Raw genomic sequence first — 19,681 nt, forward strand, 5'->3', positions numbered from 1 at the left:
TTGATCTAGTGTGTCCTTTAAGTCTGTTGTTTCTTTGTTAAATTTTTTTCTTTAGGATCTGTCTAGTGATGTTAGTGGGGTATGAAAATCCCCTACTATTATAGTATTGCTGTTGATCTTACTCTTTATATCCACCAAAGTCTGCTTTATATATTTAGGTGCTCCTATATTAGGTGTGTAGATATTTATAATAGTTATATCTTCCTGTTGGATTACTCCCTTTATCATTATGTAGTGGCCTTCTTTATCTCTTACTACATTCTTTGTTTTAAAGTCCATTTTGTCTGATATAAGTATTGCTACCCCAGCTTTTTTTTCATTTCCATTTGCATGAAATGTTTTTTTCCATCTTTTTACCTTCAATCTATGTGTGTCTTTTGTTTTAAGGTGTGTCTCTTATAGACAGCATATGTATGGGTCCTGTTTTCTTATCCATGCAGCTACCCTATGTCTTTTGATTGGATCATTTAATCCATCTACATTTAAGGTTATTATTGATATGTAGTTGTTTATTGCCATTTTATTCTTTAAAGTTGTATTTCTCTTTTGCTATATTCTTTTCCTACTTTGATCTGTTTATACCATGCCCCTTAATATTTCCTGCAGCATTGGTTTGGTTGTAATGAATTCCTTGAATTTTTTTTTTTGTCTGGGAAACTTTTTATTTCTCCTTCAATTTTAAATGATAGCCTTGCTGGATAAAGTAGTCTTGGTTGTAGTTTCTTGTTCTGCATTACTTTGAATGTTTCTTGCCATTCCCTTCTGGCCTCAAGTGTTTCTGTTGAGAAGTCTGATGTCATCCTTATGGGGGCTCCTTTGTAGGTGATAGCCTTTTTTTCTCTCACAGCTTTTAATATTTTCTCTTTATCACTTAGCTTTGGTATTTTAATTATAAATATGATGTGTCTTGGTGTAAGTTTCTTTGGGTTTCTCTTTAATGGAGTTCTCTGTGCTTCTTGACCTTGTGAGAGTTTCTCTTTCATTAATTTAGGGGAGTTTTCAGCTATGATATGATTGAGCAAAGTCTCTATCCCTTGTTCTTTCTCTTCTTCTTCAGGAACCCCTATAATGCGGATGTTATTTCTCCTTATGTTGTCACAGAGCTCTCTTAAGAGTTTCCTCAGATTTTTTGAGTCTCCTTTCTTTTTTCTTCTCTGCTTTCATGCCTTCATTCCAGTTGTCCTCCAACTCGCTGATTTGGTCCTCAGCTCTATCCATCCTGTTTTTAATTCTTTTCATTGTGATCTTTATTTCTGATATTGTATTTGTCATCTCTGACTGATTCTTTTTTAATATTTCAATATCCTTTTTTATACTTGCTATTTCTTTATTTAGGCGTTCGTAATGACCATCCATTGTTGTTCTAAGATCCCTAAGCATCCTTACAATCATTATTTTGAACTCCGCATCTGGAAGTTTGGTTATTTCCATATCACTCAGTTTATTTCCTGAATGTTTCTCTTGTGGTTTCATTTGGATTGCACTTCTCTGTCTTCTCATTGTATCTATTTGGTGTTTTGTTTGTAGAGCTGGTTGAGTCTAGGCTTGGTGTTGTCTGCCTCCACTTTTCTTTCTTTTTTTTTTTTGTATTTTTCTGAAGCTGGTTACGGGGAAGCAGTCAGACATACTCCTGCATGCGCCCGACTGGGATCCACCCGGCATGCCCACCAGGGGGCAATGCTCTGTTCATCTGGGGCATCGCTCTGTTGTGACCAGAGCCACTCTAGCGCCTGAGGCAGAGGTCATGGAGCTATCCTCAGCACCCGGGCCATCTTTGCTCCAATGGAGCCTCGGCTGTGGGAAGGGAAGAGACAGACAGAGAGGAAGGAGAGGGGGAGGGGTGGAGAAGCAGATGGGCGCTTCTCCTGTGTGCCCTGGCCGGGAATCAATCCGGGACTTCCGCACGGTAGGCCAACGCTCTACCACTGACTGCCTCCAGTTTTCAATTGTGTTGTTTCTAGGTCTTCTTGGGTTGGCATCAGCTATTATTTGTAATACACTTTTGGATTTGGGCAGCTTTGAAGTCTTGGCTAGTTTGTTTTCTTAACAGGTGGTTGGCTTGTTTGCTGATCTCAGCAGGGGTCTTATTTGAAACTGTATCCAGGAATGCAGTGGGTGTGACCTGAGGCTCTGAAGTCCTCTTCTGCCAGTTAATCTTTCTGGGTGTGGGTTGGTTTCTCAGCTTCAGTAGGGGGAAGTGTATCTCAGATCTCCATGGAGACCTGAGTTACTGCCCCTCCTCCCCACTTCTTGTTTTCAGCTGTGTCTTGTTGGGCTGATTGGAGCTGGAGAGATGTCTGTATCTCTGTGACCTGTAATTGCTTTTGTATTTTGCTTTGTGGAAGGGTCAGCCCCTCCCCCAATTATGGCTGCCTCCAGCACTGAATGAGTCAGTTTTTCAGGTCATTACCTGCATTCCTCTCCCCCTCACCATCCATCTCTCACTCTCTCCTTTCTTTTTGGACAGATAGACAGGAAGGGAGAGATGAGAAACATCACTTCTTTGTTGTGGCTCCTTAGTCTCCTCAGTTGTTCATTGATTGCTTTCTCTTGCGCCTTGACTAGGGGGTGGAGGGAATCTCCAAGAGCAGGTGACCCCTTGGGCTCAAGCCAGAGACAACGGGGTCATGTCTGTGGTCACACACTCAAGCCAGCAACCCTGTACTCAAGCTGGAGAGCATGTGCTCAAGCTGACGACTTAGGGGTTTTGAACCTGGGTTCTCTGCATTCCAGTCAGACGCTCTATCCCCTGCACCACCGCCCGGTCAGGCCCAAGTAGTTTTTAACTGCTTTTTTCCATACTTGCTGCTTGGGAGTTCAAACCCAGATCAACCAGTAACTTGGGATCCTTCCAAACTCTTGGACTTTGGAGGGAGTTACTTAGTGATTTGCACTTACTTTTCTCTTCTGCCTTGTCTTACCTCAGAGGGTTCTATCTGGAACAAATGAGATAATATGTCTGAAATGTTTTGAAAACTGGAAAGCACTATCTTAAACACAGTTGGTAATATACCAAGTACAAAAACAAAACTTAGTAGAATCCCAATGATGGATATTTCCCACTTGAATTCCCTTTTTCTAATTTTAATTTTTAATTTATTGTGTTGACATGGTTTCAAGTATCCTAATCAATATAACACCCTCTAAACACTACATTGTGCCTCCAAGTCCCATGCAAAGTCTCTTTCTATCCCCATACCCCTTTTGTCCCCCTATCCTACCTCCATCCCCTTTCCCCCTGGCTATTGCTACCCTATCATCTATGTCTATGTGTTATGTATATATGATTTTGGCTAATTCCTTCACCTTCCCTGATCCTGTCCCCTCTTGCCCCTTCCCTCTGACAGCTGTCCATCTTCTCCCTGTGATCCTGCCTCTGTTGCATTCCTTTGTGTGGTGGTCCTTTATCCAATAGACATAATAAATTAACAGGTTATGTGGGAGATAGTCTATTTGGAAAGAGCTGAGTTGGACAGGGAATGACAGACATAGTTGTTCCATATGTATTCAGAGAAAACTTCTGCATCAACATTAGTATTTATAAATAAAGTGCACAGGAACCAAACAAGGTTTGGGTCCTCTGTCCCCTACCTTGACATTGAAAATTTCAGAGCTCTTTGTCACAAAAGAATGCTTTCTATAGGATGATTTAGTTTTATGTTATACACTCTGAAAATTGTTATGCAGACCAATACTGTATTTTCTTCCTCTTAACTGCAATCAGTATTAACTATGCATGAATTGCTCTGGAGCTACATGCAGGTATATTTAAAAATGCTTATCGAGCCCTGGCCAATTGGCTCAGCGGTAGAGCGTCGGCCCAGCATGTGGAAGTCCCAGGTTCAATTCCCAGTCAGGGCACACAGGAGAAGCATACATCTGCTTCTCTCCACCCTTCCCCCTCTCCTTTCTCTTTGTCTCTCTCTTCTCCCGCAGCCAAGGCTCCATTGGAGCAAAGTTGCCCCAGGTGCTAGAATGGCTCCAGTTGCAACAGAGCAACATCCCAGATAGAGCATCTCCCCCTAGTGGGCATGCTGGATGGATCCCTGTCGGGCACATGTGGGAGTCTGTCTCTCTGCCTCCCTGCTTCTCACTTCAAAAAAATTCAAAAATAAATAAATAAAAGTAAATAAATAAAAATGCTTATCCAGTTCCATTTGAGAATTGCACAGTGTTTTCGCACATGCCAAGTAAGCCAAACAATACACAATGTATTAATTAGGTCCAACAATGCACCTTGCAGATGCAGGTAAACATGGGAAGCTTAGCAGCAAGAATGACCACCTGCCCTTTGGAGAGTAATAGATGTGAAGTTGATGACAAAATAGAACATCCATTTTGGAAGGAACATCGAGAGCTTGGAAAACTGAAATGAAATACTATCTCTTTTAGGGTCCTGGATATGGGTCTATGTTGACTACTAACTTTCTATGCTGAACACAGTACTAGGAATCATTAATCTACAACTGTATGTATGAGGTAACATCAAAAAGCCTAATGGAAGTTATTTTTTTATTCCCCAGGGAATTTTCTCAGTGACAAATCCACATCCTGAAATTTTTCTAGTTGCACGAATTGAAAAGGTGCTTCAGGGCAACATTACGCACTGTGCAGAACCCTACATCAAAAATTCAGACCCAGCAAAGGTATTGGTAGAGATTGTCTGCGAACATTTCAGCTTAATGTCAAACTTGCCTTTTACTTATATTCTAAATGGGATTGCCAATGACCCCTCAAAACGTACTCTCTCAGCCTGCAGTATATTCTGAAAATGTTATCTGCTAGGTGACTAGGCATGCTAAAGCTTGAATGTGACTTTTTTCCCCTTTTCATTTGTGTTCTGTTTACATGACAGTCTGATTTCTGCTGGCTTATCAAAATAAGAGCTAAAGGTTTTTCAGCAACATCTGTTCACTGACACTGTATCCTTGGTGATAGCCACCTTTTTTTTTTTTTAACCCCCAGTTCTATAGACAGCCCTAGAATTGTTAGAGCTGGGGAGGGAAGTGATGATTCAGTTTTGTAGTTCCCAAATGCCAGTCCGTACTTATATTTACTCCTGTTCAAAGATGAAGTGAGAAAAGAAAGACAAGATAGTGAGTGATGCATGAAGCTAAATGTATTCGGTTCAAAGGGCTGTTTTTAAGTCTGAGATCTTGCCCTTGCTGTTTTATAAATGTTACACCTGTCTGTCCTTCATAAAATGTTGGTATGTGAAATGGTAGAGATTTTTACTGCTTCTTACATTTAAATGACAACATTGAAAGTCGGCAAGCCATATAATCATCCAAATTTCCGGACCCTGAAATCTAAACTTAGGGAGATTATTGATCGAATTCTCACCTCTCATTTTGTAAATGAGAAAACTTGAGGCCCAGAGCGGGAATGTGTTCACAGCATAGTTCATTAGCAGCTGTCCAGCTACTGAGTATTTATGAAGAGTCCCATCTGCTCTACGTGGCGTTTAGTTGTGTTTCCGAGTAGTGTTTATGAAGTGGAACATGCTGAGGAGATATGTGATTAATTTGTGGGGGAAAAAAAAGGTCTTGATATAGATAAAAGCTCCTAGCATTTGTATCCCTAGGGATAAACCCATTGAGAATCTATTGCCGGTTGATGTCCTTTGTCATCTACCAGTGCCCATGAAAACAGTGGCTCCTGCCCGCACTATAGAAATTATATTGAATCTTGGTCACTTTGATTTTAACTTGGGAGTGAAAAGGTCAACTACATCCAGAATAAACTTTCCTCTAGAATGATGAGTGTCTGTTCATATGTGAAAGGAAATACACATTTAAAACCCTTAAAATTTTCTCAGTAGGAGTCTTTGGTCCAAAACGTACCCTCTCAGGGGTCCCCAAACTTTTTACACAGGGGGCCAGTTCACTGTCCCTCTGACCGTTGGAGGGCCGCCATATACAGTGCTCCTCTCACTGACCACCAGTGAAAGAGGTGCCCCTTCTGGAAGTGCGGCGGGGGGCTGGATAAATGGCCTTAGGGGGCCGCATGCAGCCCACGGGCCGTAGTTTGGGGATGCCTGCTCCATCTCTTTTGTCTGTCTTTAGATATCTTGATGAAGTCTCTGTTAATGAAAATGCACAAAACCTTTAAGAAATACTGCTTTGGTCTTGGAAAGTGGGTATCCGATGTCTATTGTGTCTTAGTTGTAGCAATTTGTCTATATATTTTCCTAGATTTTAGTGTTTTGTATTAGTTAAGTTGAGGGGATTATTTTTAGGGGGGAAATCCCTGGTAGTTTGAACAAATATGAACCTCTCTTCTTATTTCTGACCTTAGACAGCCCAGAAGGTACACAGGACAGCCAAGCAAGTGTGCAGCCGCCTTGGACAGTACAGAATGCCTTTTGCCTGGGCTGCCAGGTTTGTACATATGTCATCCTGACCCTACTCACACTCGTATGTGAAGCTGAGAGATGTAGTCTTTGCCAGCAGCAGTCAGCAGTTGGTTTCTGACAAGCCAGTTATATTCTGCCAGTTATGTTTTGGGGCACCTGGGATGTGCTCTACTCCCTCAGGCTTCTATAATAAATTACTGTCTTAAACAACAAATATTTAAGCCAAATGTTTGTGGCTTAAACAACAAACATTTATTTCTCACGATTCGGGAATCTGGAAGCCCCAAGATCAGGATGCCAGCATGGTTGTGGAGGCCTCTTTTCCAGGTTGGAGACTGCTGATTTTTCTGTCCTCACACTGTGGAACGAGGGTGGGCAAGCTCTCTGGCCTCTTCTTATGAGGGTGCTAATTCTGTTCATGAGGGCTCCACCCACATGACCTAATCACCCCAAAGGTATCACCTAATATAATCATCATGGGATTATTTATTTATTTATTTATTATTTTTTTTACAGAGACAGAGCTAGAGTCAGAGAGGGATAGATAGGGACAGACAGCCAGGAACGCAGAGAGATGAGAAGAATGAATCATCAGTTTTTCACTGTGGCATTTTAGTTGTTCATTGATTGCTTTCTCATATGTGCCTTGACCCTGGGGCTAAAGCAGACCTTGGATCCAAGCTGGTGAGCTTTGCTCAAACCAGATGAGCCCGCGCTCAAGCTGGCAACCTCCGGGTCTTGAACCTGGGTCCTCCGCATCCCAGTCCAATGCTCTCTATCCATTGCACCACCGCCCAGTCAGGCCATGATGGGATTAGATTTTAACATATAAACTTTGTGTGTGGGGGGGTTGGGTGGGGGATACAAACATTCAGTCCATAACAGGATGTAAGAATTCTTCCTCTTAGAATTTGCTGTGCATCAAAGACCCTTTCTTTGACTTGGGAGACTGATCTAACACCACTTAACTTTATTGCATTTTAAAGTAGAGCTTATTTGCTAACGTGATGGGAATTTTTTTCAGAATACCAGAAATGATAGTATATGCCTACTATTTCAGAGTTGGCTGGGTTTATGCTTTGAAAAGCTAGCATAAAATAATTATGGAAAACATACAAAAAAATTAGAAGGCAAAAATGCTGTTGTTAAGTGTGTAATTAATGGATTTGTTTTGCTTTCTGGTGACAACTTTGGAGAACTCTCCAGAGATATAGTGCATTCATTTGGAAACGTGTTATCTACACCACATATCTTATGGTAGATTATGTGATCTCCCCAAATATTGTAAGTCAACATGCAATTATTACTTAAAGTGTGTTTCTTGCTTATCCCACCTTTGAAGTACAAGTTCATTGGCTTGTTTGTGGTACAGCCTGTACACAGCTCACTAGAACTTCTGGGGAAAGGGCACCATGTTCTTAATAATTCAATCAATTACGTTTAGTGGGTGCTGGGGAGTTGCATAAGGGTAGAGAGACTCTTAAGTTAATTAACTTTTCTGTTACTATCGATAATCATTTCATTTTCGGGAAGGTCTCAAATGTATGTTGGTAGATAAAAAGGCACAATTTGACTTTGGGTGTTGAGTATGCAACATAATCAAATGTCAAAATAACCTGGAGATGTTTTCTCTGAACCTATGTACCCTGACTGATTAATGTCACCCCATTAAAATTAATAAAAAAATATTTATGGGGATGTTAATAAAAAGTGGCTCTTGGTAAAAAAAAAAAAAAAAAAAAAAAAAAAAAAAAAAAGGCACACTGTACTTGTTTAACCTAATGGTAAAAGATGATAGCCAAGGATAGGTGAATGGCAAAATGTAGGGGAGGGTGGTATAGTTACACATTGTATATGGTGAAATATGCTTGTAAATATGAACATCGTGATGCCTCAGCCTGAAAAGTCACTTGCTGCTGCTGCTATTATTATTTATAGCTATTTAGTGCTAACTCTGTACAAGTCAGTGGTCTATGTGATTAATGTACATTTTCTTAAGACGTAGGTACTATTATCCCCATCTTGGAGGCAAGGTAATTGAGGCACAGAAGTAAAAAGAAAAAGTTTCTGCCCAAGTTTACACAGATGTGTGTGAGTAGGAATGGGAACCCAGGCTCCTGACTTCAAAGCTACTCTAGACCACTGTGACATGCTCCGCCTCCTGCAGGCCGTGGCAGTACCTGCTTGATGCTGTTTTCCAGTAGAAAAATTAATTTTAAAATCTTCAAAGTTAAAAGCTTTGATCCCTAGTTCTGATAAGGAATTATGTTATTTTTCCTTCCTGGGTTATTTTGGTTATGAGCAGTCGCAGGAACTCACTCCAGAGGCTTGGCTGAGGCATTTAAAAGATATGTGATAAACCTCTGTTTGCTGAAAATAAAGGATGTATTACTTAAAAGTAGGAACAGTGATTAATGCCTATAACTGTGTGTTCAGAGGCTCTGCCAGGGTAATTATGGTTCTGGCTATAGCTCTTCCAGTGTGTTGGATGCTTGTGCATTTCTTCTTTTTCTTTTTTCTTTTTTTTCTTTTTTTTTTTTTTTTGGCAGTAAAGTAGCTGTTTAAAAATGGGAGAAGGGGAGAGGGAGGGAATGATTCGAATTCATATTGGAAACGCTACATGTATATTCTAAACTCTATATAAATTGATCTTAAAAATCTAATCTATGTTTTGTCAACTTGGAGATATACTTTCCCTTTGAAAATGTACACATTTTGTATGTCTACCTTGACAAAGTTTCACAAATGTCATGCAATCACCACCCTAATCAACACAGAGAACATGTCAGTCACTCCAGAAAGTTTCCACATGTTTCTGTCCAGCCAGCCGCCCCACCCCAGCACAGGCAGCCACCAACCTGATTGTTATCACTATAGATGACCTTGATCTATTGTAGACCTATGAGTATGAAGTATGTAGACTTGTATTTGGTTGCATCTGTTCAGTCTGTGTCTGAGAGTCATTCATATTATTATATATATATATATCAGTTGTTCATTTTGAGTAGTAGTCCACTGTATGATTATACCACAGTTCGTTTATCCCTTCGCTCGTTGATGGATATCTGCATTGTTCCCAGTTTGGCGCTATAACAAATCTGCTGTGAACATTCATGTACCATGTGGAAATATGCTTAGGGATGGGATTGTAGAATCATAGGGTAGGTGCATGCTTAATTTCCTGAGAAGCTACTGAACTATTTTCTAAAGTATACTGCTCACAAAAATTAGGGGATGTTTCAGAATGACTATGAAGTGATAAAAATAAGGAAGCATTTGAATTTTTTTTATTAAAGAACATCAGAAAAGCAAACAACAAGTCAAAGAAAGTTGTTCGATTATGCAAATGAGAAGCAAAACGAACTTTTATTTCATTGGTGAAAATGCACTATACAAAAGGCTGAAAGTCCTGGAGCATCTACACGCTCCCTGATCCCCTAATTTTTGTGAGCAGTGTGGTTCCATCATTTTATACTCCTACCAGCACTAGTTTTATTGTTACTTATTAAGCCTGCAAAAAATTTATAAAACCCTTTCTGTTGCTATTTTAGACCAATTTTCAAGGACTTTCAAGGCTCTCTTGATCTGGATGGGAGATTTTCTCCATTGTATAAACAAGACAGTAGCAAACTTTCGAATGAAGACATTCTCAAGTTGCTCTCAGAGTATAAGAAGTAAGTGTGCAGTTACTGCAGTAAACCAATATAATTGATGGACTAGAATTTTTTAAAATAATGAATGTGAGTCATATACCACGTGGGGCCAAAGTAAGTTTACAGTTGTTTGTATGGAAAATAATACAATAATCAATAAATAATAATACAGTGGTACCTTGAGATACGAATTTAATTCGTTCTGTAACCGAGCTCGTAAGTCAGTCAACTTGTATATCAAACTGCAGATACTGGACCTGTGCGCCAACGCGCCATCTAGCGGCAGCTTTCTGAATCACGATTCGTATCTCGGAATTTCACTCAGATCTCGAACAAAAGTACGGACCAAGTAGCAGCTCATATCTTAAAAATTCGTATGTTGGTCTGTTTGAATATCAAGGTACCACTGTACAGCAATAAGCTATGTTTTACAAAGCCTCAACTGTACATCTTCTTTTGCCCCACCTTGTATCAGAAAAACTGAAAGGTTAAAATGTTAAGTTTGGATACAGGATAACTAATGCATTTAGTAATAATGACTTTTTTTTTTGTATCTTTCTAAAGTTGGAAACGAGGAGGCAGTCAGACAGACTCCCACATGCGCCCGACCGGGATCCAACCAGCATGCCCACCAGGGGGCGATGCTCTGCCCAGCTGGGGCATTGCTCTGTTGCAACCAGAGCCATTCTAGTGCCTGAGGCAGAGGCCACAGAGCCATCCTCAGCGCCCGGGCCAACTGTGCTCCAATGGAGCCTCGGCTGTGGGAGGGGAAGAGAGAGACAGAGAGGAAGGAGAGGGGGAGGGGTGGAGAAGCAGATGGGCGCTTCTCCTTTGTGCCCTGGCCGGGAATCGAACCCAGGATTCCTGCATGCCAGGCCGACACTCTACCACTGAGCAAACTGGCCAGGGCCTAGTAATAATGACTTTTAACTATAAAATATTCTTATTTTACACCTAGGCCTGAGAAGACCAAATTGCAGATTATCCCTGGGCAGCTACACATCACAGTAGAATGTGTTCCTATGGATTTACCAAGTAAGAACTCATGTATTGCAAATTAACCTCAATGACGATGTTTGCATCTCAGGTTTTTATCGGCTCAATAATTTTTTTTTTGTGGTTTGCATGGTGTATTAGTTTTCTGGGGCTGCTGTAAGAAAGTATTGCAAGCTGGGTGGCTTAAGATGACAGTAATTTATTCTCTCATGGTTCTGGAGGTTAGAAGTCAAAATCAAGGTGTCAGCGGGGCTATGTCCCCACTGAATGAATTTGGAGGAAGATGCTAATTTAACCCAGTACACATGGTGAGTAGTTATAGAAAGTTGATTTTATTAAATGCTGTTTCATTTATACTATATGAGTTGTGAGTGTACTTCAGTCACTTTCTGTTGCCTTTTGCCTTGGATAAGTTTCATCAACTAAGGGATCAAAAAGGAATAGTTCTTTTCCTGTCTACAGACAGGAATCTAAAATCCCAGGAGAAAATGAACAGAAGACAAAAGACACATTGCAAGAAATAAAATGAAGTGGCTAGTAAATATTTGAAAAACGGTCAGTCTTCATAATAATGCCATTAGTGCAAATTAAAACAGCTTTTCCTCATCTATAAAATTTATAAAAATGTTTAAAGTGAAGCTGTCTAATGCTGGCTAGGTTTTGGCTACACACCATCACCTATCATGAATAGGAGTACAGTACTATAGAAGTTTATAACTAAGGCATTCTAAGTCTAAGATGCTATACATTTATTCACTGAATAAGGATTTATCATATAAACATTTATTAAATACCTAGTAGGTGCTTTAAAATGTCTTTGAGGTGGGAGAGAACTTATTTTTAAAATTTTTTTTTTATTAATTTGAGAGAAAGAGAAACGACAATTTGCTGTTCCACTTATTTATGCATTCATCGGTTGATTCTTTTTTTTTATTATAATTTTATTTTTTTAATGGGGTGACATCAATAAATCAGGATACATATATTCAAAGATAACACGTCCAGGTTATCTTGTTGTTCAATTATGCTGCATACCCATCACCCAAAGTCAGATTGTCCTCCGTCACCTTCTATCTAGTTTTCTTTGTGCCCCTCCCCCTCCCCCTCCCCCTTTCCCTCTCCCCCCTCCCCCCGTAACCACCACACTCTTATCAATGTCTCATCAGTTGATTCTTGTATGTTCCCTGACCGGGGATCGAACCTGCAGTCTTGATGTATCAGGATGATGCTCTAACCAACTGAGCTACCCAGCCAGGGCCAGAGAAAGCTTGGTTTTTGTGAACAGAAAGGAAGCTAGTGTGGCTCCACTGTGGTGTGTGATGGGAACAAGTGAGACAGAAGGTGAAATAAGGGAAGTCATGCAGGAATTGTATAGACCAGGGGTCGGGAACCTGTGGCTTAAGAGGCAGATGTGGCTCTTTTGATGGCTGCATCTGGCTCGCAGACAAATCTTTAATAAAAAAAATAATTACGTTAAAAATATAAAACATTTTCATGTATTACAATCCATTCATTTCCTACCACTCATGTTCATGGTTGCGGGTGACTGAAGCCAATCACAGCTGTCCTCCAGGACAACACCAAATTTTTATTGGATAAATGCTTAACGTACACGGGTCGTTGTATGGCTCTCATGGAATTACAATACATTTTAAAATATGTGGCATTCATGGCTCTCTCAGCCAAAAAGGTTCTCAACCCCTGGTATAGACCATGGTAAGTCCTGAAAGTATTGGATTTTATTCCAAGTGTAATGAAAAGTCACTAAAGGATTGTAAGTAGAGGGGTAGCGGTTTATTTTTTAAAACATCTAAGAGTACAATGGATTGTTTTTCCAAAAGAAATATGAGACGTAGACAGTTTATACGTAAAAATGTCCTTTGCAGCATTGTTTATATTGGGAAAAAATTGGAAACAACCAGAGAGTCCAACACTGTCAGATAGGTTAAGGCAATTATGGTATTATAATGATGCCATGAAACTTTATGCAGCCATGAGAAATTATGTTCATAAAGAATTCATGGAGCCTGACCAGGAGGTGGTGGAGTGGATAGTGTCAGACTGTGATGCGGAGGACCCAGGTTCGAGACCCCGAGGTCGCCAGCTTGAGCGCGGGCTCATCTGGTTTGAGTAAAGCTCACCAGCTTGGACCCAAGGTCGCTGGCTCAAGCAAGGGGTTACTCGGTCTGCTGAAGGCCCACAGTCAAGGCACATATGAGAAAGCAATCAATGAACAACTAAGGTGTTGCAATGAAAAACTCATGTATGATGCTTCTCATCTCTCTCCATTCCTCTCTGTCTATCCCTCTCTCTGACTCTCTCTGTCTCTGTTAAGAAAAAAAGAGTTCATGGAATAAGACATCAGATAAAGTGTCCCAAAAAGGAGGATAACGTTCTGTATATACAGTGGGATTTATTATTATTATTATTATCGTATAAAACATGCATAGAGAGAAGACTGGAAAAATATGCCAAAATATTAACAGTAGTTATACCTGGGTAGTGGAATGATCACTTGTCTGTGTGCCTTTATCCCACATATTTTATTATAAGTATTGCTATAATAATCAGAGAAAACCAACCCCCTCCTCAGATAACGTGTCCTTGGGTCTGACTCTCACTGGATTGTCCTTCTCCATCACAATGGTCTGCATAGAGCCCCTTAAGTGTATGAATAAGCTTTACTACAGTGGCTACTTCAATAAAATACACTGCTACACTGCTCAAAGGCTTTGTGTTTTTCACACTGAGGAGTATTGAATTTATTATTGGTAACACATCATAAGATCTGTGTTTTCAAAAGGCTCCCATTATTTCTTAGGTGAAAATTTGCACCTGCACCAAGTTAACTTTTAAAAAGTGACTTAGCCATGAGCTAATTGGAGGCATAAATTTACTGTTATTTCCCTGATACCAATAAAAATTTGCAGTGAAAGCAAAATTGCAGCCACAGGAGGAAAAGTGTAATGGATTTCTTTGCAGAGTTTAAATTTGTCAAAATTATGATGTGTTATATTTGGCAAATCACACTACTCTACATGGAGAATGAAATAGGAATCCATGCCTGGTTTAAAGGGTTCTGCTGAAACCAGCATCAGGCTACTCCATCTTGTCCTTTTGGGTTCTTAAATTGGTCATGTGACATTTTGTTTTTTAAATCACTCTTTGAGAACACGATCAATGTATATTTTTATTAAAGTAGGAATATGTGAATGATTTTTCAATTGTATTGTCTTTGCCTGATTATTTTTCCGCTATAGATTGTATTACTTCTTCATACGTGCCCTTGAAGCCTTTCGAAAAGAATTGTCAAAATATTACTGTGGAGGTTGAAGAGTTTGTTCCAGAAATGACAAAATATTGTTATCCTTTTACCATTTACAAAAACCATCTGTATGTATATCCCTTGCAATTAAAATACGATAGCCAGAAAACATTTGCCAAGGTAAACCGTGAAAACTATATGTTTTGGGGGCGTGAAGTGTTATTTCTAATTCTCTCATTCTGTGCCTCATTTTGCATGATTAATTGTTTTAGGCGAGGAACATCGCGGTCTGCGTTGAATTCCGGGATTCAGATGAAAGCGATGCCAGAGCTCTGAAGGTCTGTTTATGAAACTGATAAGCATTTTTGGTAGAGAGAGATTTCTGATAGTTTCATACACTAAGTTTAATTTGTTTAAATGTCAAAAAGAAAATGTACTAAAGTGACAAATATAATACTGTATTTCTACTCTTACACATGAAGCACAAGGATTAGTTAAGTATTAAAGGAATAACAAAATGATTTTTGCATTCTCCGATGTCCAAGCACAAGGTCATTTTCTTCTTTGACCTGACAGTTTATAATGGTACCATCAGGGGAGTTTAAACTCCTTTGTTTTTGAAACCTGACCGGCCTTTGAGCTGACAGAGCACAGCATGACTGCTTTGATCTGAGATAGGCATCTACTGTGTGACTGGCCAAATGGTGCCTCCAAACTTGGATTAGTGATCTATGAAAAGCAGCATCTCAGTATTATCTGATACAGCAATCCTTACATACCCGTGACTCCACAGTGCCCTGACATTTTCACTCTTTATGGCTGCTTTTGACATTTTTGCTCTTTAGCCCATCAATCAGAGGTCCGAAAGAGAAGCTGGAATATTTACTCATCACAAAGTGTTTATCTAGCTGTCCATTTCTCTAGATTGAGCCTAAATAAGACAGATGGATGGCTAGTCTTCCACCCGAACCACCTAGGGGAAGAGGCTGGAATGCCCCCCAACTATGTTGCTGAGTGTTTAATAGCCCCCACCTTTGAAAAGACTTTTTTTCATAAACCTAAATGAAATTAAGGCTGACTTCAATTAAGCCTGTATTCTCTGATTCTCCCTTCAGTGAAGATGAGGCTAACTGTTCCTTTTACGCCATGCCGTAGCCTTTTGTAAAGTACTTCAGGACTCTTAGGTTAACTCTCTGCAGTTCCTGCAAATTGCCTTCATAACCATCTTTAAGGAGAGCTGGCTCTGTACTCAATGCAGAGTCTCCGTTTCATTTCTTAGCTGGCCAAGAGGCTGGTTCTGAAGTAACAGAGTGAGAGGCAATTAATACCCTGGCATGCTGACTCCATATTCATCCTTGAGCTTATTAGGCCTGGAGAATGAAAAACTCACACTTGAAATGAAATGGGATCTTTCTGTGGAACCATAGAAGGCCTTAGGTTTATTTTATTGGCATAACAGAGAGCCAGTGATTTTTGAAATGTGGCTCATAAAGTGAGAGAACAGGAAGTTGTCTGTAGTGTAATTTTTAATTCTTTTATGCTAAAAATGTGCCTGCTGAGTATTTTTTGTGTTTTATGTTTTTTTTAATTTTAAACTCCTCACCTTGCCCACTGCACAACAAGCATTCAACCATGTTGCCAACTGGCTGAATGGGAACCTTCCGTATTAAATTGTGAGTAGCATGAGAGAAATAAACGTTCCGAGCCAGGTTTGAGAGTGTTTCCCTTCCGAATGATTAGCTGTGTTTGACTTCTTACTGTCAGCTAGTTTGGAATTTCGTTTCTTTGATGGCCGGAAATTCAGAAGCATTCTCGCAACCGAGTTTGGTGATGTCTCGGGTGACTGGAAATGATTCGGAATTTATAAGCTCATGGTGAGAGCCTGGTGGGCTTGGCCGTGGCCTTGTGCTCACAGATGCTTCTAACTGTATGTGGTTCCGCAGCATCACATTCGGAGCCCTGCATTGAGAGTGGTGCCTCTGTTTCTTCTTTTGCAGTGTATTTATGGAAAACCGGCAGGGTCTGTTTTTACCACAGATGCCTACGCTGTTGTTTCTCATCACAACCAGAATCCAGAGTTCTATGATGAGGTAAAAATACATCATTCTGGCGTTTCTGAAGCACAGTGGTTCTTCTTCTTTTTCTCGTTGAGTTGTTTTCATGATTTTATCTGCACTTTTAATCCTTGAATGTTTTGTCCCTTGAAAATAGAAAATGTCACACCAAAACAAAGGGCTTTGGTGTCCTGTGTCCTTTGATGACAGCAGAAGGTCAGCTACAAATTGAAGGGCTCTGGCGTGACTTAACCATGTAGGAAACAAATCCCAAACCGGGACTAGGATTCTAGCCTTGACTTTGACAACAACGGGCTCTGTTACTTGGAGCACTTCCGTTTTGTGAGTCTCCATATCCTCAGCATTAAAATAAGAAATCAAGAAGAGGTTTTCTGAAGGCCCTTTCTAGCTCTTTCCTCCTGTAGTTGTGCATGGGAGGGTGAGGGTGCAGCCTCTCAGGTGAAGTGCTTTGACAGACAGCAGTATGGCTGGGCCACCAGAACACCAGAATCCAACTGGGTGTGCTAACCACCTCTGCAGTGTGGGGAAGCATGGTCACCATGTCACTGTGCTCCCTTCCGCTGACCTGTCTCTGCCTCTCTTTCCTTCTTCCCATGTCTCTATGTCTCTGTGTACTTTTCAGTGGCCCTTTTAGTGTCCCTGTCACAGCCTCTTTTCGTATGTATCTGGTTTATCCAAACCTGCAGACTGCTTTACTGCCACATGTACCCACAGCACCTGGGTACAGATCCTAGGCCAGAAGCTCTGCTGTTTCTGGGTGCTGCAAATAGGCACATTCTGTGGTGAAATATACCTACCACAGAAATGACTTCCAACACCAGAACCGTGCTTTGTGCGAATGAAAGTTAGGCTAGATGTCCCTCATCAAGCTATTCAACATGTCCACCTCTGTAGCCAACACCAGTCACTACAGAAAACTTAATGATGTAGTAAGTAATCCATATTATCTTTAGGATGATAGAAATAAACAGGCTTTACAACATTCACTATATACGGACCAGGATTGGGGGGGAGGGACAGAGAGACACAAGGAGAAAAAGAAAGAGGGAAGTGTTTGCATGCATTTTTGTGTATGTATGTGCATGTGAATTAAATAAATTTGTCATTTGTCCCACATGCTTCCAAGAGGCATTACAGTCAGTTGAGTTCTGATTGGAAAATTATTTGAGATGCTTTTGTTAAATTATTATTAATTTTTAAGGTTAAATTCATGGGTTAGCTGTGACAATTTTTATTTCTTCATTCATGAGTGAAGTTGTATTTTTCTTCCAATGAAATTTGTGTTGACTTTTTGCACATTTATTTGCAATCTCTTTTTCATGCAAAGGAGGGTGACAACTTAAAAAAAAAAGTACGCTTTCAAATTCGTTGCCTATTTTAGACGGATTGGTTCACTGACTCAGATCGAGTGGCATAGCACCACTGGGCTATGAGAATGTGGTTATGAGCCAGTATTTTATAAATACAGCTGTTAAGTTGAATCCAGGAGAATCCACTGGACTTTTCCCTCAGAAGTGATAGATCAGCCCTCTCAACCCAGGATGATATTGTCGTTAAACTGAAACTGACCAGAAAATCATTCGGAATACTTGGAAATGATATCTCTTGGACCACTTGGCCTGTCATTTAGAGAAGTATGCAGTTGGAAAAGTATGAGGAGACAACTAAAGGACTGACAGTGCAGCTTGACAGTGACACACAACAAAATTCTGCATGTAATTCTGTCGTTTCAGATTAAAATTGAACTTCCCATTCACCTGCGTCAAACACATCATTTGCTTTTTACTTTTTATCACGTAAGCTGTGAAATCAACACAAAGGGAACAACCAAAAAGCAGGACACCGTTGAAACTCCAGGTATGTGTGTGCTATCCATGTCTCTCTCTTGGCTGTTTGACGTGGAATTGTCCAGACCGCAGCCTCTTTGAATGAAGCTACAGACCACTTCTTTCCCTCACCAAAATGTCCCATTTCTGAGTTAAAAAGGTAATTGGTAAAAGATGAATATGTGTACTTTGTCACCATTTCTACCAGATGTCCACTGTGCTTGGAGTACCATAGGCAATATAAATAACATTGCCCTTCTCGGAGAGAAACACATATTGCGATGCACTGTTTGTATTATTTCTTTGTTGTAGAATAGGCCAGGATCCACAGTTCTGCAGTTCTGCTCACTGAGGAAGGGGGAAGTAAGTGTAAAGCAAGGGGCATTTTTGAACCTGAGGGACATTGGGGACTGCCTGGTTCTAATAAGACAACAGATGTAACGAATTTGAATAAGGTTGAGTAGTGGAGCCCCAGTCCCGGTCCCATTCAGCAAGGCTTTAGGTGAACCTATGGGAAGCATCCTTGGGAGAACATAGAAGTCCCTGTGAACATGGCCTGTGTTACTCCCACTATATAAAATGTCAGCGTGTCCTAGGATACAGATCCAAACTAGCCTGGATCAAGTTCAAACTCATTCGATTAATAATTCATCCAGTAAATATGTCTGCATATTTATTATGTGCAAGATGCTGTAGTAGGTACTGTGAAGAAGGAGAATACAGTCAAGAGTCAAAGGTAGACCTCATCTTCAGTGAGCATGTGATCTAGTAGGGGACATGAGACCTATGCAGACAACTGTGATACAAGATGGAAAGTAGTAGTTATCAGAAAGTGGTGCTGTGGCCCTGGCCGGTTGGCTCAGTGGTAGAGCGTCGGCCTGGCATGCAGGAGTCCCAGATTCGATTCCTGGCCAGGGCACACAGGAGAAGCGCCCATCTGCTTCTCCACCCCTCCCCCTCTCCTTCCTCTCTGTCTCTCTCTTCCCCTCCCGCAGCCGAGGCTCCACTGGAGCAAACTTTGCCCGGGTGCTGAGGATGGCTCTCTGGCCTCTGCCTCAGGCGCTAGAATGGCTCTGGATGCAACAGAGCGACGCCCCAGAGGGGCAGAGCATCGCCCCCTGGTGGGCATGCCGGGTGGATCCCGGTTGGGTGCATGCGGGAGTCTATCTGACTGCCTCCCTGTTTCCAGCTTTGGAAAAGTGAAAAAAAAAAAAAAAAAAAAAGTGGTGCTGTGTAATCTCAGAGAAGGGTGACTTATTACTTCAGCTGGTGGAGGGACAAATGGCTGGGAATCAGGGAAGGCTTCCAGGAGGTGCAAGTGTTTGGGTGAGGCCTTAGGGGCAAGGTAGACTTTGATAATGCAGTCACGACAGGAAAGTAGAAGATTCTAGGATAAAGCAACAGCTTGTGCAGAGGCAGAGTGCTGAGGGAAATGGACAGGGAGCCCAAGTAGTTCAATACAATCAAGGCTTAGGATGCTGGGAGACGAATAATATGATAGCAGGTTGAAA

The 19,681-nt window shown here is 40.8% G+C and overlaps 1 protein-coding gene across 2 annotated transcripts in view; it reads left to right on the forward strand.

The window, feature by feature from the left end:
- DOCK11 (dedicator of cytokinesis 11) overlaps positions 1-19,681 on the forward strand; it is a 235,505-nt gene that overhangs the window by 95,414 nt on the left and 120,410 nt on the right. For both annotated transcript variants that reach the window (XM_066357342.1, XM_066357343.1), the window contains exons 13-20: positions 4,524-4,646; positions 6,298-6,380; positions 9,907-10,029; positions 10,967-11,043; positions 14,265-14,449; positions 14,542-14,607; positions 16,267-16,359; positions 18,078-18,201. In XM_066357342.1, coding sequence (XP_066213439.1) covers positions 4,524-4,646; positions 6,298-6,380; positions 9,907-10,029; positions 10,967-11,043; positions 14,265-14,449; positions 14,542-14,607; positions 16,267-16,359; positions 18,078-18,201 — 874 coding nt within the window. The remainder of the gene's footprint in view (positions 1-4,523; positions 4,647-6,297; positions 6,381-9,906; positions 10,030-10,966; positions 11,044-14,264; positions 14,450-14,541; positions 14,608-16,266; positions 16,360-18,077; positions 18,202-19,681) is intronic.

The sequence above is a fragment of the Saccopteryx leptura genome, chromosome X, assembly GCF_036850995.1.
Source record: "Saccopteryx leptura isolate mSacLep1 chromosome X, mSacLep1_pri_phased_curated, whole genome shotgun sequence".
NCBI lineage: Eukaryota > Metazoa > Chordata > Mammalia > Chiroptera > Emballonuridae > Saccopteryx > Saccopteryx leptura.